General features: G+C 37.2%; 2 protein-coding genes across 4 annotated transcripts in view; both read right to left on the bottom strand.

Annotated features, from left to right (window-relative positions):
• GPC5 (glypican 5) overlaps positions 1-24,426 on the bottom strand; it is a 1,401,099-nt gene that overhangs the window by 1,062,984 nt on the left and 313,689 nt on the right. The window lies entirely within an intron of this gene.
• On the bottom strand, positions 5,002-6,869 carry LOC306659343 (bridging integrator 2-like; the record flags this gene model as incomplete). Its single annotated transcript, XM_079136779.1, has 2 exons — positions 5,002-5,458; positions 5,624-6,869. The coding sequence occupies one exon, from the start codon at positions 6,867-6,869 to the stop codon at positions 5,790-5,792; it is 1,080 nt and encodes a 359-aa protein (XP_078992905.1). The 3' UTR covers positions 5,002-5,458; positions 5,624-5,789.

The following is a 24,426-nucleotide window of genomic DNA, read 5'->3' as shown; positions in this document are numbered from 1 at the left end:
CTTTGTCTAGTGCGAGGCAACTGTATTTAGGTGAGTTCATCTCTGTGTCTTCTATTCTGTACCATTGGTCTGCCTGTCTATTTTGGTGCCAAAACCACACCATTTTTGTCACTATTGCTCTGTAGTATAGTATAAATCTGGTATTGTGACACCTCCTCCTTCACTTTTTCTAATCAAGACTGTTCTGGATATTCGAGGTCTCTAACTCTTCTAGATGAAGTTCATGTTTGCTTTCTCTATTTCTATGAAGAATGTCATTGGGATTTTAATTGGAATTGCATTGACTCTGTATAGAGCCTTTGGTAGAATGGCCATTTTGACAATGTTAATTCTGCCTATCCAAGAACATGGAGATCTTTCCATCTTCGAAGGTTTTCTTCAATTTCTTTCTTCAGTGTTCTGTAGTTTTCATTGTAGAGGTCTTTCACCACTTTTGTTAGATTGATTCCCAAGTATTTTTTTTTTTTTGAGGCTATTGTGAATGGAGTGGTTTTCCTAATTTCTTTTTCAGAGGATTCATCACTTATGAATAGAAATGCATTAGATTTACGCAAATTGATTTTATATCCTGCTACTTTGCTGAATTCATTTATTAGTTCTAGAAGTTTTCTAGTGGAGTTTTTTGGATCTTCTAAATATAGGATCATGTCATCAGCAAATAGTGACAGCATTAGTTCTTCTTTTCCTATTCATATCCCTTTGATTTCTTTGGTCTGTCTAATTACTCTGGCAAGTGTTTCAAGGACAATGTTGAATAGAAGTGGTGAAAGAGGGAATCCCTGTCTTGTTCCAGTTTTTATATGGAATGCTTTCAGTTTTTCTCCATTAAGAATGATGTTGGCCATGTTAGCATAGATAACCTTTACAATGTTGAGGTATGTTCCTACTATTCCTATTTTTTTTCTAGTGTTTTAAGCATGAAGGGATACTGCACTTTATCAAACACTTTCTCAGCATCTACTGAAATAATAATATGATTTTTAACTGTAAGTCTATTAATGTGATGAGTTACATTTATTGATTTCTGGATATTGAACCAACCTTGCATCCGTGGGATAAACCCCACTTGATCATGGTCCACTATCTTTTAAGATATTTTTATATGCAATTTGCCAGTATTTTGTTAAGGCTCTTTGCATCTATGTTCATCAGGGATACTGGTCTAAAGTTTTCTTTCCTTGATGCATCTTTGTCTGGTTTTAGTATCAGAGTGATACTAGCCTCATAGAATGAGTTGGTAAGAGTTCCCTCCTTTTCTATTTCCTAGAATACTTTGAGGAGTATTGGTATTACTTCTTAAAAGATCTTGTAGAATCCTTTTCTATTTCCTAGAATACTTTGAGGAGTATTGGTATTACTTCTTAAAAGATCTTGTAGAATCCTTTTCTATTTCCTAGAATACTTTGAGGAGTATTGGTATTACTTCTTAAAAGATCTTGTAGAATCCTTTTCTATTTCCTAGAATACTTTGAGGAGTATTGGTATTACTTCTTAAAAGATCTTGTAGAATTCTTGTATTCTTCTTTAAAGATCTTGTAGAATTCAGCTGAGAATCCATCTGGTCCTGGGCTTTTCTTTGTTGGTAGGCTTTTGATGGCTTCTATTTCTATGCTTGAAGTTGATATGTTTAAATTGTGTAAGTCTTCCTGATTCATTTTGGGAGGATCATATTTCTCTAAAAACTTGTCAATGTCTTTGATATTTTCTATTTTGTTGGAGTATAGATTTTCAAAGTAGCTTCTAATTATGTATTTCAATGGTGTCTCCTGATCTTTCCTTTTTTCATCAAAAATTCTAGTAATTTGAGTTTTCTCTCGCCTCTTCATTAGTGAGGCTAAGTGAGGTTTATCAATTTTGTTTACTTTTTCAAAGAACCAACTTTTTGTTTAGTCAGTTTTTTGAATTGTTTCTCTTATTTCAATTTCATTTATTTCAGTTCTGATTTTAATTATCTCCTGTCTTCTACTCTTTTTGGTGTTCACCTGTTTTTCCTTTTCTAGGACTTTGAGATGTAATGTTAGATCATTTAGTCATTGACTTTTTATTTTTTTAATGTATAAGCTCAAGGCAATGAACTTTCCTCTTAGTACTGCTTTCAGAGTGTCCCAGAGATTTTGATATGCTGTGTCGTTGTTCTCATTTACCTCTAAGAAGTTTTTTTTATTTCTTCCCTGATGTCTTCTGTTATCATTTCATCATTTAATAGCATATTATTTAATCTCCAGGTGTAGGAGTAGTTTTTATTTGTTGTTTTATCATTGATTTGTAATTGCATCCAATTATGGTCAGATAGAATACAAGGTAGTATCTTTATTTTTTTTGTATTTACTAATGGCTTTTTTGTGGCATAGCATATGGTCTACTTTGAAAGAAAGAATCATGAACTGCTGAGACGACAGTATATTCACTTGATGAGGATGAATAATACTCGGTACATGTCCATTAAGTCTATTCATGATCATATTATTTAGTTCTATGATTTATTTGTTCAGTTTTGTTTGGAGGATCTATCCAGTGGTGAGAGTGGTGTGTTAAAGTCCCCCATTATTATTGTGTTTTGGTCTATTTGATTCTTAATATTGAGAAGGGTTTGTTTGATGTACATAGATGCTCCATTGTTTGGGGGCTATGAATATTTAAAATCATTATGTCTTGCTGGTTTATGTTTCCCATGGTAGCAGTATGAAATGTCCTTCTTATCCCTTCTGACTTAGGTTTGAAGTCCCCTCGTTTCTGTATGAAGATGGAGACCCCTGCTTTTTTTACTGAGTCTATGTGCATGGATATATTTCCCCACTTCCTTTCACCTTAGTCCGTGATGTCTTTGTTCTATGAGATGAGTCTCTTGAAGCAGCATAATTGTTGAGTCTTTCTTTTTACCTCCAATCTGCCAGTCTAAGTCTTTTGATTATTTAGTTTAGGCCATTAACATTCAGGATTTTTATTGTGATATGATTTGTATTCCTGGTCATTTTGGCTTATTTTTGGTTTTTAACTTGACTTGGTTTCTCATTTGGCTTTTCCTTTAGGGTAGTTTCTCCCTTTGCTGACTTGTATTGTTGTTTTTCACTTCCTCCTCATGAAATATTTTGCTGAGAATGTTCTTAGTGCAGGCTTTCTATTTGTAAATTCTTTTAACTTTTGTTTATTATGGAAAGATTTTAGTTCATCGTGAAATCTGAAGGTTAGTTTTGCTGGGTATAGGATTCTTGGTTGGCATCCATGTTCTTTCAGAGCTTGAAAATATTATTCCAGGTTCTTCTTGCTTTTAGGGTCTGGGCTGAGAAATATGCTGATATCTGTATTGGTTTCCCCTTAGAATTTATCTGACACTTTTCTCTCGCAGTCTTTAAAATCCTCTCTTTATCTTGTATGTGAGGTATTTTCATTATAATGTGACTTGGTGTGAATCTGCTGTAATTTTGTGCACCCGGTATTCTGTAAGCCTCTTGTATTTGATTTTCCATTTCATTTTTCATGTTTCAGAAATTTTCTGGTATAATTTCATTGAACAGTTTGTTCATTCATTTGGCTTGTTTCTCTGTGCCTTCCTCAATCCCAATAATTATTAAATTTGGTCTTTTCATGATATCCCATAGTTCTTGGAGGTTCTGTTCATGATTTCTTTTTTATTTTTATTTTATTTTATTTATTTATTTTTTTTGCTGTGCTGGGGATTGAACCCAGGGCTTTGTGCTTGCAAGGCAAGCACTCTACCGACTGAGCTATCTCCCCAGCCCTGTTCATGATTTCTTAACATCTTCTCAGTTTGTTCAACTTCATTTTCAAGATTAAATATTTTGTCTTCATTGTCTGAGGTTCTGTTGAGATCCATGAGATCTATTCTGTTGGTGATGCTTTCTATTGAGTTTTTAATTTGGTTTATTGTTTCTTTCATTTCAAGTATTTCTGTTTGTTTGTTGGTTTTTCAGAATCTGTATCTCTTTATTGAGGTGTTCTTTTGCTTCCTGAATCTGCTCTATTAACTGTATATTGGAATGATCATGCATTACCTACATTTGCTCTCTTATCTCATCTTTTGCTTCATGGATCATTTAATTATGCAGATTCTAAATTCTTTTTCTGTCATTTCTATTGCTATGCTGTCATTGGATTCTATCAAAATAGCATCTTTGTTTGTTAGGGACACTTTCTTCCCTTGTTTTTTCATATTGTTTCTTTATATTCCCCTCTAGCAGTGAAGATCTGAGATACTGAAGTGTCCCCCCTGCAGGCTTATTGTGACCCTGCAGTTTTCTAGTACACCTCATTTGAAGGGGAGACCAGCAAGCACACAATGCAAAGAAAATACAGACCTGAACCAGATAGCCCCTATAAAGACTTTAACATTATTGTAATAAACAGGATGCACTCGGTTACTATTTACAGTATTTCTAGTAGTGAACAAAGAGGATGGGGAAGGGTGTAGGATGTAATTGTGTAAATAGAGGTACCTGTCAATGGGCCTCTAGTCTGCTGTAGGTGTCTCAGGAAGGGAGCTGCCCTTCCATTGATGGTGGCCACACCCTTAGGAATAATTCAAAATTCCTGCACCAACCTCCAAAGAAGCTGGGGTGTCCCAGGAGGGCGCATCGAGTCAGTGCAGGGGTAGGGGGAGGGGAGGATGGGCAGGGCATCCGGCTTCTGTCCGCTGTTGGAGGAGCAGCCTGTTGAGCATTCTTTTTTTTTTTTTTAATATAGTCAAAATCACACTTTATTTAGCAATCTGAAAACCTGTTCTTTGGCTTTAAGTCCTGCAAAATGAGTGTTAAGTCAAAGACAAATTTGTCCACTATCCTCTGAGTATGTGTGGTTGTGTCTCTGAGTGAACAAGTGTTCGTGTGTACAGAACTTTTGCTTTATATAGTTAAAACAGCCCCATTTAAACACATAAAATCTTATTCTTCTAACAGTTTCTAAAACCTGAGTTAAAATATTCCTCAGTCTGTCATTCTCCTCTCCCAAACCTGCCTGCCTGCCTTCCTCCCTCCCTCCCCTAAGGCTGCTCCTCAGCCTCCATTAATGCCAGGTCTTTGGAGATGACCAGCATCCACACTACCTGAGCAGTGGAAGTGAATGCAGCTTTATACCCCTTGACCTATCGGTCCCCTTCGGTTAAGGAGTTTCTCTGGGGAGATGTGTATAGGGGAGGTCTTATCAATTTCTCTTCAGAGTTGTGCAGTTTGACTTACAAATACCTCTTCTTGAGGCTCAGGTGCTGTGATGTTTTCTCCTGGAAGTGCAGAGACATGGAACTGAGGGCCTTGGACCTCAAGAGAGTTGGCTGAGATAAGTTTATTGTCCTCTTCTTTGTCTTTCATCTTCCCCATCTCTCCAGGTCCTGAACAAACCTGAGAGGTGTGCAAGGTGGGGGAAGTACAAAGTTCTTCTGGGTTCAGATTGTGAATGTTTTCCTTTTCTCTGGCTTCGGGAGTTCTTAATGGCTTCTCTGGTGGTTCTGGATCAGGAGAGGCTGCTAAGGAGGACCTAGGACTTGGAGTCCCAGTCCCCAAGAGGGCCCTAGGGCTGGAGGGTGAACCCCCTTCAAAGGCTGGAGGGCTGGAGGGTATGTTCCCTGAGGTGGGCCTGGGGCTTGGAGGGGCTTTGGGTGGGGGAGGCCTACTAGGGGGTGCCGAGGTCCTCTGGATAGAGGCTCTCTTCTTTGGTTGTTCAGATTCTTCACTTAAGGTGCGGGTTCGTAGGACTACTTCTGGAAGAGAGGATGGCTGCTTTGAAGGGTTCAGGGATCTGCCTGGTGCTGGAGCTTGGACACTAGGGAGAACTTCCTCCTAGCACTTGTCACTCTCAGTGGTGGGCATGGGCTGGGCCTGGTTTGGGCCATTACAGGCTGGTAGAGGCTCTTCCTCCTCAGAGGAGCTTACTTCAGACCCTCCCTCCTCTATTTCCTCATCTTTTAAGGATTTTTCTTTGATCTTAGAATCATCTTCTTCTTGGGTTGCAGCAGATGTCAGCTCTTCTTCAGCTGCTGAGATAGATTCAGTCTCACTTGTCAAGGAAAGTGCAGAGGGGCTGGTGGGTGAGGTAAGAGGGCTGGAGACTGAAGATGTTCGAACTGGGGGAGAGATGACTAAAGAGCGCCTGCTGCTGCTTGACAGTCCCTTCACCACAAAGACTTTGTTGGAATGTTGCTTCTCTAGTTTGCTCATCACCTCGTAGAGATTGTAGTTCAACTTGCTCATTTCCCTGTAGAAGACATCCCTCAGGTTGGAAATGTTTTGGAAAATGGTCACATAACAGCCAATACGACTATTATAAAGAGTAGGCAGCTCCTCCAGTAGTTCCTGGTTTAGGTCCTCAAACACACTCTGGGCTTTGTTGAACTCTTCCTCAGCCTTGGCAGTCTTGGCCTCATCTTTCTTCTTAGCATTCTGTACCGCCTCCAGGTGGTGTCGGGCACTATCATAGTCCACAAGTTTCCAACCCCGCTTGGCAATTCTCTTCTTAATCTCGTTGAACTGTGCTACATAGTTTTCCATGGTCCTCAAAGCCTGGTCAGCAAGTTTCTCTTCGTAGTCTTCCCAAAGGAGATCATTATTCCCTACGATCGCCTTCAGTTCTTCATGACCATCCCACTCGCTGCTATAGATCTCCTGCAGGGTTTCTGACACTCTCTTTGAACTTTCATGCATCACTTTGACTGCACTAAGGAAGTTCTTCAGGTCCTTGCATAGCTTGTGGCCTTCTGCCTGTTGTTGGTAGAAGTTGTTGGCACTTTGTTCAAATCGCTCGTCTTTGGTTTCTACAGTTTTCCCCAATTTTTGTAGTACCTTCTCCTGGGCCCTGCTGAACTTCTTCTGCACCTGCTTGGCGAAGAGGCTGGCGGCGCCACCGGCCTTGCCCTGGGCCATCCTGCCGGCTCCGGGGCTGCTGGCCCGGCCCTGCGCCCTCTGTTGAGCATTCTTGATTCAAAAATTCAAAATCTGAAAAGTTCTAAAATCTGAAACTTTTCAATTTCCAATATGATGCCACAAGTACAAAGTTCCGCATCCTTCATTCCACATATACATATCAATAAATGAAGTTTACCACATAAACAGAATTAAGAACAAGAATTACATGATTGTCTCAACAGATGCAGAAAAAGCATTCAACAAGATCTAGCACCCATTCGTGTAGACAACACTGGAGAATCTAGGGATAAAAGGAACTTACCTCAATGTCAGAAAGGTTATACATGACAGACTCAAGGGCAACATCCTACGGAATGGAGAAAACCTGAAAGTATTTCCTTTAAATCAGGGAAAATGTCCCATTTACAATAGCCTAACAAACAAACAAACAAACAAAAAAACCTGTGTATAACCTAAAAAAGGAAGTTGAAGACTTCCATAATGAAAACTGAAGAACACTGAAGAAAAAAACTGAAGAAGATCTCAAAAGATGGAAAGATTTCCCATGTTCTTGAATAGGCAGAATTACTATTGTCAAAATGGCTACACTCCCTTTTGGCACTTCACAAAGTCAACACAATTCTCATCAAAATTCTAATAACATTCTTCCAAGAACTAGGAAAAGAAAAGAGCCCTAAAATTCATTTGGAAGATCAAAAGATCCAGAATTGGAAAAGCAATCCTGAGCAAGAAGAGTTATGCTAGAGGCCTACCTGATCTCAAATAATACTGTAAAGCTACAGTTAGAAAAACAGCATGATATTGACATCAAAACAGGCATAAAAACCAAAAGAAAAGAATAGAAAACCCAGAGAAAAATTCACACACATACAATTATCTGATACTTGACAAAGTTACCGTAAGCATACACTGGAGAAAAGACAGCCTTTTTAACCAATGGTGCTGAGAAAACTGGATATTTGTATACAGAAGAAGGAAAATATATCCCTATCTTTTACTGGGCACAAAAGTCAACTCAAAGTAAATCAAAGACTCAGGAATTAGACAAGAAACTTTGCAATTGCTAGAAGATAAAACAGGAGAAACACTCCTATGTTGGCATGGACACTGAGCTCCTTAATAAGACCCTGTGAGCTCAAGAAATAAAACCAAGAATCAATTAAGTGGAATGCCATCAAATTAAAGAGCTTCAACACAAAAAAGAAAGAAGAGCAAGAGAAGAGAGTCAAAATATGGGGGAAAATCTTGTCAGCTACCCTCTCAATAGGGAATTAACTTCCAGAATATACAAAGAACTAAAAAAAAAAAAAAAGAAAAAGAAAAATAATGATAACCAATCAATTAATGAGGTAAAAAACTAAAAAGACACCTTTCCAGAGAAGAAATACAAATGACCAACGAATACAACAAATATGATGTTCAACATCCCTAGCAATAGCAACATGCAAATCAAAACTACCTACACATTTCATCTCACTCTAGTCAAAATGGCAATTATCAAAAATACTAATAAAAGTTTCTGGAAAGGATATGGGGAAAAAGGTATACTCATACATTGTTGGTGGAACTATGAATTAATACAACCACATTGGAAAGCAGAATGGAACCACCATATGACCAAGCTATCCCACTCCTTGATGTAGATCCAAAAGAATTAAAATCAGCATATTATAATGATACAGGCACATCAATGTTTATTGCAGCAAAATTCACAATAACCAAGTTATGCAACCATCCCAGGTGCCCATCAACAAATGAATAGGTTTTGATATGATATGACATGATACATATATACATATATATCTCACATTTAAATTATATATAACCACTTAAAAACTGAGCCATATCCCCAGTCCTTTTTATTTTTATTTTTGAAAAAGAGTCTCGCTAAGTTGCTGTTCAGGGCCTCACTAAGTTGCTGAGGCTGGCTTTGAAATTACTATCTTGCCTCAAGCTCCTGAGCCACTGGGATTATAGGTAAGCACCACTGTGCCTGTCTAAAATGGAGTTTTATTTAAACATAAAAATGAATGAAATCATAGCATTTGCTGGTAATGGATAAAACTGGAGATCATCATGCTAAATGAAGTAAGCCAGATTCACAAAGTCAAGGGTTCAATGTTTCCTCTCAAATGTGGAAGCTAAGGACAAAGAAGGGGGAAAAGATGAGAATAAGAAAATAGAATGGAGATCAGTGGAACAGAGGGCCAGAACTGAGGAGGAAAAAGGAGGGATAGAAAAAAGGTGGAATTTTGGAATGAAATTCACTAAAATTATGGTATGTACATATGTGAATATACTTCAACAAATTTTACCTTTATGTATATCTACACAGTGCCAATTATTTTAAAAAATCAATCAATAAATAGAAGGAAGACCAGTAGAGGAAAGGGTACAAAGGGGTGGAGGGGAGCAGAGAGTGAGGAATACTGGGGACTGAAATGGAGCCAATTATGTTCCATGCATGTATTATTATGCCAAAATGAGCCCTAATATTATGTATAATTATAATGCACTAATAAAAACACTAAAATGTATCTAAAAAAGTAAAAAAATATACATTTGAAATAAACATTAGCCTTATCTTTTGTAAACAAAAAGAAAATTCCACACATGATTTTGTGTGATAAATTGTAGTCAAAACACAGGTACAAAGTAACAATAAATGTTGGCAAGGATGTGTGGAAAAAGGTACACACATATATTGCTAATGGGACTGCGAATTGGTGCAGCCACTATGGAAAACAGTATGGAGATTCCTCAGAAAACTTGGAATGGAACTACTATTTAACCCAGTTATCCCACTCCTCAGCATATACTCAAAGGACTTAAAATCAGCATACTATAGTGACACAGTCACGTCAATGTTTTTTGCAGCTCAATTCACAATAGCTAAGTTATGGAATCAACCTAGGTGCCTTTCAACAGATGAATGAATAAATAAATGTGGTATATATACACAATGGAATATTACTTAGTCACAAAGAAGAATGGGATTATGGCATTTGCTGGGAAATGGCTGGAACTGGAGACTATCACACTAAGTGAAATAAGCCAATCCTCCAAATCAAAGGCCAAATGTTCCCTCTGCTATACAGATACTAACACACAATAAGGGGTGGAGGAAAGGAAGAATAAAAGTTCATACTGCATTCCATAGTGGCTGTATCAATTTGCACTCCCACCAATGTATGATTATACCTTTTTCCCCATATCCTTGCCCACATTTCTTATTATTTGTAGTCTTGATATATGCCATTCTGACTGGAGTGACAGGAAATCTCAGTGTTATTTTAATTTGCATTTCTATAATTGCTAGAGATGTTGAACATTTTTTCATGTTTGTTGACCAATTATATTTCTTCTTCTGTGAAGTGTCTGTTTCAGTTCCTTGTTCATTTATTAAAAGAATTCTAAAAGTAAAAAATGGCAAGAACAATTAATAAATGGTGTCCAGGTTGAACAGCAAGAACAATACTCTTTATTCACAGATGACATGATTACCTATGTATAAAATCCTACAGGATCTAAAAGCATATCAAAAACTAATTAGAAACCTTAGAAAATTCATGAGATCAGTATAAAAATATAGTCACATGTCAATACACAAGTAATAAACAGCTGGAAGTTCAAATCAACATAATCATTCAATTTGCTACAGCCTTATAGAAAAAGAACAAGAAACATTTAGGGGTAAATTTAGGAAAAGATGTACGAGACCTGTATCACGCAATCTACAAAATTTTGTTGAGAAAGACTAAAGAATCAATTAAAGGAAAGAAAGACGATTATGGAATGATTTCTCAACATTGTTGGGAAATCAATCCTCCCCCAAACATAAGGATAAGCAGATGGAAAAACAAATGAACTTCAACCTTAGTTGACATCACTAGAATTTGGAATTTATATATACACTGTATACACACACACACACACACACACAATTTGAAATAGATTCTTAACACAAATGTAAAAGTTTGAAGTATGAAACATCTGAAACTAGATATAATAGAAATTGTCTCTGTCCTTTGGTAGGACAAAAAAAATTCTTATTCACAGCATGAATAGTTAAACACAAGACACATATAAAAATGAAAAGGTAAGTCACAAAGAGAGCAATGTTTTTAAAAATATATATAAAAATCTCTTAAAACACACAATAAGGAAATAAGGACCTAAGGTTTTTAATGAAAAAAAAAAAATATCGACAGACACTTCTATCAGTAAAGTGTACAGATAGCCAATAAACAGAGTGTGAGGGGAGAGAAAGGGGAAAACCAAGTAGACAGGGGAGCAAGCCAGATACTGCACATTAGACCCTCTGAAGGAAAAGCGGTTCACTCCGAGAAATGGAGCATCTGTGAGCAGATGAAATAAAGGGGGAGGCATCTGACAAACACTTTTGCTTTGTTAAGAATAAATGATATGGAGACACCCCTCCCCCCACAGGAGCAGTGAACTTGGACAACTGGGAGCATCATAGAGGAGGCCACTCAGCACAGCGCTTGGACTCGGAGTAACCACTGGGGCTCCGGGTGGCGGCCCAGAGGAGGGGCTGCGAGGAGAGCTGTTTGGACTCAGAGCGACCACTTCTGAACACTGGGGCCTGCCCGAAGGAGGAGGAGGAGGAGGAGGAGCAGCGCGGCGAGGCGCTTGGACTCGGAGCAACTGCACCAGAGCTACAGGTGGTTGCCAGAGGAGGAGCTGCTTGGCAAGCTGTTTGGACTCAGAGCAACCACTCCTGAATGCTGGGGCCTGCCTGGAGGAGGAGGAGGAGGAGGAGGAGCGCGGCTGCTTGGATTCGGAGTGACTATTCCAGAGCTACGGGCAGTTGCCAGAAGAGGAGCTGCGTGGCAAACTGTTTGGACTCAGAGCGACCATTCCTGACCACCAGGGCCTGCCAGGAGGAGGAGGAGGAGGAGGAGGAGGAGGAGGAGCACGTGGGTCACTTGCACTCGCAGTGACTGTGTTGGAGCTCCAGGCGGCTGCTCAGAGGAGGAGGTGAGTGATGAGTTGTTTGGACTCAAAGTGACCGCTCCTGAACACGGGGGGGCTGCCTGGAGGAGGAGCACGGTGGGTTGCTTGGTCTCAAGTGGCGGCACCAGAGCTCCGGGCACCTGCCCAGAGGAGGAGTGCAGCGGGTCACATGGACTCAGAGCAACTCAGAGCGACTCAGAGTGACCACTCCTGAACACCCAGGGGGCTACCTGGAGGAGGAGGAGCAACGGGGCATGTCACGTGCACTCGGAGTGACTGCCCAGGGCTACGGGCGGTTGGCGGGAGTAGGAGGCACGCAGAAGGGCCTAAAACAACATTTACCAAGCCCTGAAAGAAAATGGATGTCAACCAACAATCTTATACCCAGCAAAACTTACCTTCAAATTTGACGATGAAATAAAATCCTTCCATGATAAGCAAAAGCTAAACGAATTTACAAAAACAAACCCAGCATTACAGAACATTCTCAGCAAAATATTCCATGAGGAAGAGATGAAAAACAAAGAAGCAAATCAGCAAAGGGAGGAATTATCCTAAAAGAATGGTAAAATTTAAATAAAGGAGGAACCAAGTTGTGTCAAATAAATAAATAAATAAATAAATAAATAAATAAAATTTTAAAAATGAACCAAATGACTGGGAATACAAATCATATTTCAAGAATAATCCTGAATGTTAATGGCCTGAATTCATCAATCAAAAGAAATAGACTGCCAGATTGGATTAAAAAGAAAGATCCAACAATATGTTGCATGCAAGAGACTCACCTCATAGAAAAAGATACTCATACACTAAAGGTGAAAGGATGGGGAAAAATATACCATGCACATGGACTCAGCAAAAAAGCTGGAGTATCCATCCTCATTTCAGATAAATTGGACTTCAAGCCAAAGGTAGTCAGAAGAGATAAAGAAGGACATTTCATACTGCTTAAGGGAAGCATAAATCAGAAAGGTATAACAATCATAAACATCTATGCCCCAAACAGTGGCTCATCCGTGTATGTCAAACAAATCCTTCTCAATTTCAGAAACCAAATAGACCATAACACAATAATACTAGGTGATTTTAACACACCTCTCTCACCAGTGGACAGATCATCCAAACAAAAATTGAACAAAGAAACCATAGATCTCAATAACACAATCAATAATTTAGACTTAATGGACATTTATAGAATATACCATCTAATAAAGAGTGAATACACTTTCTTCTCAGCAGCACATGGATCCTTCTCTAAAATACACCATATATTATGCCACAAAGCTAATGTTAGCAAATACAAGAAGATAGAGACACTACCTTGTTTTCTATCAGATCATAATGGATTGAAGTTTGAAATAAATGAAAGAGTAAAACACATAAACTATTCCAACACCTGGAGATTAAACAATATGCTATTATATGATGAATGGATAACAAGATATTACAAAGGAAATTCAAAAATTCTTAGAGGTAAATGAGAACAAAGAAACATCCTATCAAAATCGCTGGGACATTATTAAAGCAGTACTTAGAGGGAAATTTATTTCATGGAGCGCATTTAATAAAAGAAGTAAAACTCAACAAATAAACTACCTAACACTACAGTTCAAAGTCCTAGAAAAAGAAGAGCAGACCAGCACCAAAAGTAGTAGAAGACAGGAAATAGTTAAACTCAGAGCTGAAATCAACGAAATTGAAACAAAAGAAACAATACAAAAAATTGACAAAATAAATAGTTGGATCTTTGAAAAAATAAACAAAATTGATAAACCTTTAGCCACACTAACAAAGAGAAGACGAGAGAAAACCCAAATCACTAAACTTCGGAATGAACAAGGAAATATCACAACAGATACGATTGAAATACAAAACATAAATGGAAGCTATTTTGAAAATCTATACTCCAACAAAATAGAAAATTTTGAAGACATCAACAGGTTTCTAGAGATATATGAATTGCCTAAACTGAATGAGGAGGAGATACACAATTTAAATAGACCAATTTCAAATAATGAAATAGAAGAGGTCATCAAAAGCCTACCAACAAAGAAAAGTCCGGGACCAGATGGGTTCTCAGCCAAGTTCTACAAAACCTTTAAAGAAGAGCTCATTCCAATACTTCTCAAAGTATTCCATAAAATAGAAGAGGAGGGAAACCTCCCAAACTCATTCTATGAAGCCAATATCACACTGATACCTAAACCAGACAGAGACTCATCAAGGAAAGAAAATTTCAGACCAATATCCTTAATGAACATTGACGCAAAAATTCTCAACAAAATTTTAGCAAATCCCATACAAAAACATATTAAAAAGATAGTGCACCATGATCAAGTGGGTTTCATCCCAGGGATGCAAGGTTGGTTCAACATCAGGAAATCAATAAATGTCATTCACCATATCAATAGACTTAAAGTCAAGAATTACATGATTATTTCAATAGATCCAGAAAAAGCATTTGATAAAATACAGCACCCCTTCATGCTCAAAACACTAGAAAAAATAGGGATAGTGGGAACATTCCTTAACATTGTAAAGGCCATTTATGCTAAGCCCATGGCTAATATCATTCTAAATGGTGAAAAACTGAAAGCATTCCCCCTAAAAACTGGAACAAGGCAGGGATGCCCTCTTTCACCACTTCTATTCAACATCGTCCTTGAAACTCTAGCCAGAGCAATTAGACAGACCAAAGAAATTAAACGGATAGGAATAGGAAAAGAAGAACTCAAACTATCCCTATTTGCTGATGATATGATTATATACTTAGAGAAACCAGGAAATTCCACCAGAAAACTTTTAGAACTCATAAGTGAATTCAGTAAAGTAGCAGGATATAAGATCAATGCACATAAATCTAATGCATTTTTATACATAAGTGATGAATCTTTGGAAAGAATAATCAGGAAAACTACCCCATTCACAATAGCCTCGAAAAAAATAAAATACTTGGGAATCAATCTTACAAAAGAGGTGAAAGACCTCTACAATGAGAACTGCAGTGCACTAAAGAAAGAAATTAAAGAAAACCTTAGAAGATGGAAAGAACTCCCATGTTCTTGGATAGGAAGAATTAATATTGTCAAAATGGCCATACTACCTAAAGTGCTATACAGATTCAATGCAATTCCAATTAAAATCCCAATGACATACCTTACAGAAATAGAGCAAGCAATTATGAAATTCATCTGGAAGAATAAGAAACCCAGAATAGCTAAAGCAATCCTTAGCAGGAAGAATGAAACAGGGGGTATCGCAATACCAGATCTTCAACTCTACTACAAAGCAATAGTAACAAAAACGGCATGGTATTGGTACCAAAATAGAAAGGTAGATCAATGGTACAGAATAGAGGACACGGACACAAACCCAAATAAATACAATTTTCTCATACTAGACAAAGGTGCCAAAAATATGCAATGGAGAAAAGATAGCCTCTTCAACAAATGGTGCTGGGAGAATTGGAAATCCATATGCAACAGAATGAAACTAAACCCATATCTCTCACCATGCAAGAAACTAAACTCAAAATGGATTAATGACCTCGGAATCAGACCAGAGACCCTGCAAATTATAGAAGAAAAAGTAGGTCCCGATCTTCAACATGCCAGCTTAGGACCAGAATTCCTCAACAGGACTCCCATAGCACAAGAAATAAAAGCTAGAATCAATAACTGGGATAGATTCAAACTAAAAAGCTTTCTCTCAGCGAAGGAAACTATCAGCAATGGGAAGAAAGAGCCTACAGAGTGGGAGAAAATCTTTGCCAATCATACTTCAGATAGAGCACTAATCTCCAGAATCTATAAAGAACTCAAAAAACTCTACACCAAGAATGCAAATAATCCAGTGGACAAATGGGCTAAGGAAATGAATAGACACTTCACAGAAGAAGATGTACAAGCAATCAACAACCATATGGAAAAATGCTCAACATCTCTAGTAATAAGAGAAATGCAAATCAAAACTACCCTAAGATTACATCTCACCCCAATTAGAATGGCCATTATCAAGAATACAAGCAACAGGTGTTGGCGAGGATGTGGGGAGAGAGGTACACTCATACATTGCTGGTGGGGCTGCAAATTAGTGCAGCCACTCTGGAAAGCTGTGTGGAGATTCCTTAGAAAACTTGGAATGGAACCACCATTTGACCCAGCTATCCCACTCCTTGGCCTATACCTAAAGGACTTAAAATCAGCGTACTACAGAGATACAGCCACATCAATGTTCATAGCTGCTCAATTCACCATAGCCAGATTGTGGAACCAACCTAGATGTCCTTCAATTGATGAATGGATAAAGAAACTGTGGTATATATATACAATGGAATATTACTCAGCCATAAAGAATGATAAAATTATGGCATTTGCAGGCAAATGGATGAAATTGGAGAATATCATGCTAAGTAAGATAAGCCAATCTCAAAAAACAAAGGTCGAATGATATCACTAATAAGTGGATGAGGACACATAATGGGGGGAGGAAGGGGTTAGTTTTAGGGTTAGAGTTAGGGTTAGGGAGGGGGGCAAGAATGGAGGAAGGAAGGTCTGTATAGAGGGAAAAGAGGGGTGGGGGGGGGACGGAAAAATAACAGAATGAATCAAACAACAATACCCTATGTAAATTTATGATCACACAAATGGTATGCCTTTACACCATGTACAAATAGAGAAACAACATGTATCCCATTTGTTTACAATAAAAAAATAATAAATGATATAAAGGTGCAGGAATTGTGGGAGAGGGAAGGGGTAGCAACGGTGGAAGTAGAAAGACCAGGAAGGAATGAGAGAATTTCAGTTAGAGATGCTAGTTTATCACACTGGAGTTTTTAAGAGGCTGCATTTAGAAGGTCCATCCAGATGAACTGCAGGTAGGCTATCCAAGAAAGAGAGAAGTCAAGATGACTCCAAGATTTGGGGCTTGCAGAACTGAAGACTGATACCAGCATTGAAACATAGCAACAGATCAGACTGAAGGTTTGGAGGGAAGATCTATGTGGTTTTTGAATATCTCAAGTTTCAGATTCCTACAGATACTGGCTGAAGAAGTGCAGTTAAGTAGTGGACACAGAAGCCTGAAATTTGTGAAAGAAGACTGGGCTAGTAAAACAAATGTATTATCAATAGAATATCGACATATCTATAGGTATAAGACCGAATGAGATCAAGTTTGCAAACATGTAAGTCAAAGGTTTTCAATCACAGGCAATTTTTCTTCAGGGAATTTTTGGCCACTTCTGAAGACATTTTCAGTTATGAGAACTGGGACGTGAAGTGTTTACGGCATCTTGTGGGTAGAGGCCTGGGACACTGATGAATGTTCCAGAATACACAGGGCAGTCCCATATATTAGAGTTATCTGACCCAAAATGTCAGTAGTGTATGGTTTAGAAACCCTAGTGCATGTCAAGAAGCAAAGACAAAAGAACCAAGTCCTGAGGTCTCAGGTGCTCCAAAACTCAACGTGAGAACAAGAAGAAATGAACAAAAGAGGTGGTGAGAGGGTAGCCTGTGAGTTCAAAAGATGTCCAAGAGAAATTGGAATTTGTGCAACCCAGTGAAGAAATGTACCAAGCCAGGAAGCCATAACACATGCTGCTAGGGCAAACAAGAAGACACCTGAGAAGTGACCACAGGATTAGCAACTTAGAGCCATTGGTGACACTGAAGAAAAAAACCACACATTTTAAAGATAGGAAGTGGAGGGTGAAAGCCGTGTCTTAGTGACCAGAAGCACTTTCTAATCTGCCTGCCATTAATCAGTGAATTTAAAGGCTAACTAAAATTCATATATTGTTATGACTATAGTGTGGTTAATTGACTACTCTCTGACCCTCTTATTAATCTAATGAGTAATTTTAAATGAGACTTTTCTTTACTTAATCCATTCCACTTTCCAGTTCACAACTGTTTAGATAAATCAGAACAAAATTAATATCAACAGACACAAACAAGTTTTTACTTAATTAAAGAATATTTTTCAAAAAATTTTCTCATCTTCAAACTTTGTTTTTTATTGGTTCTTTTTAGTTTTTCTGCATTCCAGAATATTTGCACTAATTTGCAATCCTACCAACAACAATGTAAGAGTGTACCTTTGTCCCCACATCCTCACCAGCATTTACTGTTACTTGTATTCTTGATAATCGTCATTCTGACTGGAGTGAGATAAAATCTTAGTGTAGTTTTGACTTGTATTTCCCTAATTATGGGGATGTTGAACATTTTTTCATATATTTGTTGAGCATTTGTATTTCTTCTTTTGAGAAGTGTCTGTTTAGTTCTTTTTCCCATTTATTGAGTTGGTTATTTATTCTTTTGGTGTTAAGTTTTCTGAGTTCTTTGCGTATACTAGATATTCATGCCTAATCTGAGGTGCAAGTGGCCAAGATTTTCTCCCATTCTGTAGGCTCTCTCTTCATGCTCTTAATTGTTTCTTTTGCTATGAAGAAGTTTTTTTAATTTGATGCCATCCCACCTATTGAATTACATTTTGTGCTTTAGGAGTCTTGTTAAGGAAGTGTTGGTTCTACATTTTCTTCTTGCAGGTCCAGAGTTTCTGGTCTAATTCTAAGGTCTTTGATTCACTTTGAGTTGAATTTTGTGCATGGTGAGATGTAGGGGTTAAATCTCATTCTATGACACATGGATTTCCTTTTGTTAAAAAGGCTATTCTTTTTCCAATGTATGTTTTTGGCACTTTTGCATGTTATCAGAAAACTGTAATTATGCAGATTTTTCTCCTTGTCTTCTAGTCAATTCCATTGGTCTTCATGCCATTTGGTGCCAGTACAGTATAATTTGAGGTCCAGTATTGTGATGCCTCCTGCTTTGCTAAGGTTTGCTTTGGCTATTTTGGGGTCTCTTATTTTTCTATGTGAATTAATGACTGATTTTTCTCATTGGAATTTGATGGGGATTTCCATTGAATCTATATACTGCTTTTGGTAGTATGGCCACTTAGACAATATTAATCTTGCTGCCTATTTAAGATCATGGAAAGTCTTTTGATCTTCTAAGATCTTCTTCAATTCTTTCTGTAGTGCTTTCTGTAGTGCTTGTAGAGGTCCTCTACCTCTTTGTTAGATGATTCCCAAGTGTTTCTTCTTTGCCTACTGTGAATGAGATAGTTTTCCTAATTTCTATGTCAGCAGATCCATCATTGGAATATAGAAACACAATTGACTTATGAGTGTTGATCTTGTATCCTGCTACTTTGCTGAATTCACTGAAGTCTTCTGGTGGAGTTTTTTTTAGTTCTTCTAAATACAGTATCATGTCTTCAGCAAACAGAGATAATTTGACCTTCTTTTCCTATTCAGTATCCCTTTAATTTCTTTCTCTTGCCTAATTGCTCTGGTTAGAGTTTCAAGGACTATGTTGAATAGAAGTGGTGAAAGTGAGCATCCTTGTCTTGTTCTTGTTTTTAGAGGAAATGTTTTCAGTTTTTATCAATTCAGTATAATGTTAACCTTGGGTTTGTCATATACAGTCTTTGCAAATTTGAGGTAAATTCCTTCTATTCCTAATTTTTCTTGTGCTTTAAACATGAATGGGTGCTGTACTTTGTCAAATTCTTTGTGTCCATCTATTAAAATAATCATGTGATTCTTGTCCTGGAATCTAATTGGTGAATTACATTTAATTGATCCTAAAACTTTAAAAAGACAATCTCAAATAAAATTATCCAGTATTTTGAGCAATACTTTAATTTTTAACTATTAGATGTGTTCATTCTTTTTCTTTACTATTAGTGGCTTAAAAAAATTCCATTTTGTTTAAGAGAAATGGATCTTCCTCACCTCTGTTCAAACATACGTTTCTAAGATGGTTCTAGAAGATGTTGCTTTAAAGTACTTCCTATAGGTTACAGCTGTGTCACAGATAACAGCTTGCCTATCTGGGAAGAAATAATCCACACACATTTTTGGGGGGTGGGAATGGGTATCGGGGATTGAACTCAGGTGCATTCAACCACTGAGTCATATCCACAGCCCTATTTTGTATTTTATTTAGAGATAGGGTCTCACTGAGTTGCCTAGTGCCTTGCCATTGCTGAGGTTGGCTTTGAACTCGAGATCCTCCTGCCTCAGCTTCCCAAGCCACTGTGCCTGGCTTGTGCCAGTGGCTTGTGCCACTGTGCCTGGCTCCACACACATTTTATTATCTTAAATTCTCCTTTCAGAGTTTTACAGTAGAATTTCCTCTCACTTGTGAGATGTCACATTTGAGAAAAACATGAGGAACCTAGGATTTGATTGTACTGCATTAATCATCAATACGTGGATTTGCAGATTATTGACACCAGAAGAAATGTTAATACGAATACTTTATTTCTAATGACTTTTTGAAGGGTGAACTTTTGGTTATAAATTTGCTGAGAAAATAAAGAAACTCATTTTTCCTTAATTAGAACTCACTAGTTGTTTAGGTCAGCATCTAGATATATTTTTATCTTTATTAGACTCAGTAGGAGTCATGGTTAAAACCTTTATAAATCAGTTACATAAAATGGACATGTATCATTTGCTTTTAAATATAAAAGACAGTGAGCTTGGAAAGTGGAAGGATTTTCTCTCTTCTCTATTCCAAAGTGAAGTATAGGACTATTGCCACTGGATGGCAACCAAAGATTCAGAAACAGGGGGAAGGACCCAGAAGCAGCCTGAAGAGTCTAGGATTTCAAAAGGAATTTAAATGCTCTTACTTTAAGGAAAATGCATTTTACATGTCAATTATGTAAACGTGATTATAATTTAGTTCATGCATTACGTGGCAGTTGTTTAATTAAAATATAGTATCCAACAAATCATATTTTACTATATTTTGAGAAAAACTATCTAACATCATGATAGTATGATTCTTATTCATCGGGACTAGCTCAGAGTGTAATAAATGTTTTAAACTCAACTTCCAATGTATTCCTTTGATACAGTCTTCATTTAAAGAAAGGAGAAGGGAGAAAGAGTGGGAAGGTATTGACTGTATTACACTGTCAGAGGCGAGGTTGCCAAGATAAAGATCACTGGATTTGAAAAGTTAATTTTAACCCCCAGTGCCTAATGATTCTATGAAATATGGTGGATTTTTAAAAATTTATCTGTGCATCAGTTGGTTCACATACCCAAAACTGAACTAATTCAAAGTTGTCAATTGCAATATGAGGCACATAAAAGACACAGAGCTACAATATGATCAAATTGGATGCCTTTGATTATATCCGATTCCACATACTACCTTTCACTCATTCTGTCTGTGTGATGCTTTCCTAAAGAATGTCTTATAAATAAGTTTAAACTTGTTTAGTTAGTCTTGAACCACGTAAGCAGCTTCTTTTTTCTATCAAATACCTTACACTTATTACCACAATATGGCAAGTGCTCTGTTAGATTGACTTTTTAGGTATGCCTACTTTAAACTGGGAGTCAGGGTTGGACAAGTAAATTTAACTTCAAATGATAAGAACCATCCTCTTTTAAAAAGAAAAATATTTTTAGTTGTCAATGGACCTTTATTTTTTATTTATATACAGTGCTAAGAATCGAACCCAGTACATCACACATGCTTAGGTAAGTGCTCTACCACTAAGCTATGACCCCAGCCCAGAACCACCCTCTTTTTGATAAGGATATTTCCTTATGCAAGTCAGTGGTAAGTCAGTGGCACATCAGGCTGAAAAAAAAAACTAGCATCACTTTTAGACTAACAAGGGTAAAGGAAGTATCCTTATAAAGAGAATAGCAAGCTCTAAGTCACAGGGCAAGTATATAAGAAATTCTGCAGTTATTGAGCATAAAGCACAGACAGTAGGTGTTAAAGGACAGTAAGTGAAGTTTAAGACACATTTAGGTAAACACTAGCCTCAGGGGTCAAGCAAAGAAAATTGAAGTTCATCTCAACTTCTGAAATGGCAGGCATTAGGGAATTTATTAATTAGAACAATTCAACGTTCGTACTTACATTTTTGGAAAACCACTGTGTAAGGAGTATTAGGATGCAATAGAGAGCTAAATGTGTGACCAGGAAGGCAGGGATGAATGGGAATTCAGATTAATAGAGAAAGAATGGAGATGGGAATAAGAGGAGATGGTCTAGAAACTACTTAAGTGCAGAAGAGCAAGACCAGTTCCAGAATCTTTGGTTTGAATGCTCAATTAACTTTTGCTTTAGATACAAATTTCATTTAACTGGCTACTCGGATGAACCTGATAATACATGCATTGCATGGATTCCTAAAGATTTTGCTCTAGGTTTCCCTGAAAGATGTTGTGAAAAGAACAAATGTTATCAGTGTGGCCACCTAGTGAGTTGTTTTATAGCTAAGGCACATTTTCATTTTTTAAGAATCCTGAAAATCCTTTATGAAAATTTCGCATATGAGAATTTGTGGACTCTGATGAAATAAGGTTGATATTTGAGAAAGTTCTTTGAGCTGTCTTTAGAGAAGTGTTGGTCCAGGGATTGAAGGAAAGCAAATAGAACTTCAGGTTCCTGTCTAAGATCTAAATTTACTCAAAATCCAGATCAATCTTACATCATTACATCAAGGTAATTTTTAAATTAATATATGAGAAATTTTGTATAGAACCTGGAAACCTAAGACATTAACAAATTTACAAGGCCTTTATAGAATATAACCGTCCTTATATATCTAAGTAATGAGTCAACAGAATTAGTTCTGGAATTGAGCACTGACATTTCTATAATCATCTGTCCTTTTCGAAAAGCATGGATTCACCTGTTCACATGACTTCACATTAAATGAGCTTCTCTGCATATGGAAAGATGAAGAAGGTAACTGTTTTGCCTCAGATCACAACACTCCCAAGCACAATAGCATAATCAAGAATAGAAGAAGGTAACTTCTTTATTTCTTCAATGAATGCTAGTTCAAAAAAGTGAAAAAAAACCCAATAGAATACAAAAAGAAAAAAAAAAAAAGCAATAGTTTTGCTGTAGACAACAAACTATTTTCATTAAATGCTAATTAGGAACACAGAGCATTAACTCTTAAATTAAAATGACAAATAATCAAAATGTCTTGATTCAATGTTATCCAGTAAAGAAAGCAATATTGATGGGGAGGAGGAAGAAAGCAAATCCCTAAAAATGAAAAGGAAAGGATGTGATTGTTTAGAGGTTAATAAATTATGCACAGTCCTGAGGGTTAAAGGTTAGCAGGAAGGGTTTTAAAAGCAATTTTATTAGGCAGTTATACATTACAATGTTAAATAGGTGTGTGTTGGCAGGATCTAAAAGGAGCTTTTGAAGGATCATGAAAAGAGATTTAATTATTTTCTGATGGTGGCATGATGCTTGGCAATGGGTTGAGATTTGAACCATAAATTGGACTTCAGCACTGTCTCATTATGTGGGTCAGACTACAGACACTGGAAAAATATTCATATTTACAGTGTACACATACGTGCTGTTTTTGAATGAAAAATTACACAAGTTATGTTCATATCCATTCATTTAGTTGCTCATCACTGACGTGTGTGATTTATTAGGGACTGGCACTGAAGCATAACAATGGAAATAACATGAGCTCTGGCATCTGATTTCCAGTGTTTGCTCTGTTACTTGCTACTGATAGGATCATGAGTTAGTGGCTTAATATCTCCAATCCTTGCTTTCTTTTTCTCCTTAATAGGGTTGTCGTAAGGAGATAAAACAAAGAACTTAGTATATCTAGGTTTCAAGGAAGTAGTAATGTTCTCTAATTAACTAAATGGCATCCCAATATTGACATGGAAATTGTCTCCTCAAACCCTACAGGGTTGTATAAATAAGCAAAGCCACATGAAATTAAATTCTAGTTCGTTGTGTCTGCTCCTCTTATCTGGATAAATATTTCAGAAAGTAGGGTTCTAGCTACCCATGATCCCAGTTTCACTTTGCCACAAACATATCTAAATTATACTTAGGTGAAACCTGGAACTCTCAATCATGAAAAATCTAGTGACAGACATCTGAGCAATTGATTAAAATATGTCTAAGGTAAATGCTATCCCAGAGGTGTATAGCAAGTGTATGCAACCTGAGAGAAAGAAAGGATCAGTTGATCAAGTCTTAGAAAGAGGCAACATTAAATCTTGATTTTGAAAGACTGAGAATGAAAAAATTCAATAAGACAGAAATGCTTACTGCAACCCACAAAGATATGAAGAGGCATATTTGGTATTCCTGAATTGGAGATCTGTGGGAGAGAGTAGAAAAAGATAGGTCGAAAGATGCAGAAAAAAATTTTCATACTCTGAAGGGTAAGCACTGAGACATTTTAAGTAATAATCACCTGTGTGGAGAAATTATCACAAGGAAGAATGGAGTAAAAATGCAAGTGAATGGAATAAAAATGTCTCATAAAAATCCAGAGAGAGTGGGAAATGAAGGACTGTGTGAAACAGGAATGGTTGCAAAAGGGAGGGACATAATTGCAAATTAAACTCCAGTCAGCATTTTCTACCTCTGTACATATTTTCAGATCCATGTACTTGTAGAGAGTCACATGTTAAAGCAATTTGCAACTGGACAAATAGAAATGCTACATTAGTTACAACCCAAAT

Source organism: Sciurus vulgaris (assembly GCF_902686455.1).
Source record: "Sciurus vulgaris genome assembly, chromosome: 4".
In the NCBI taxonomy this organism is placed as follows: domain Eukaryota; kingdom Metazoa; phylum Chordata; class Mammalia; order Rodentia; family Sciuridae; genus Sciurus; species Sciurus vulgaris.
This window is presented reverse-complemented; position numbering and strand designations above follow the sequence as displayed.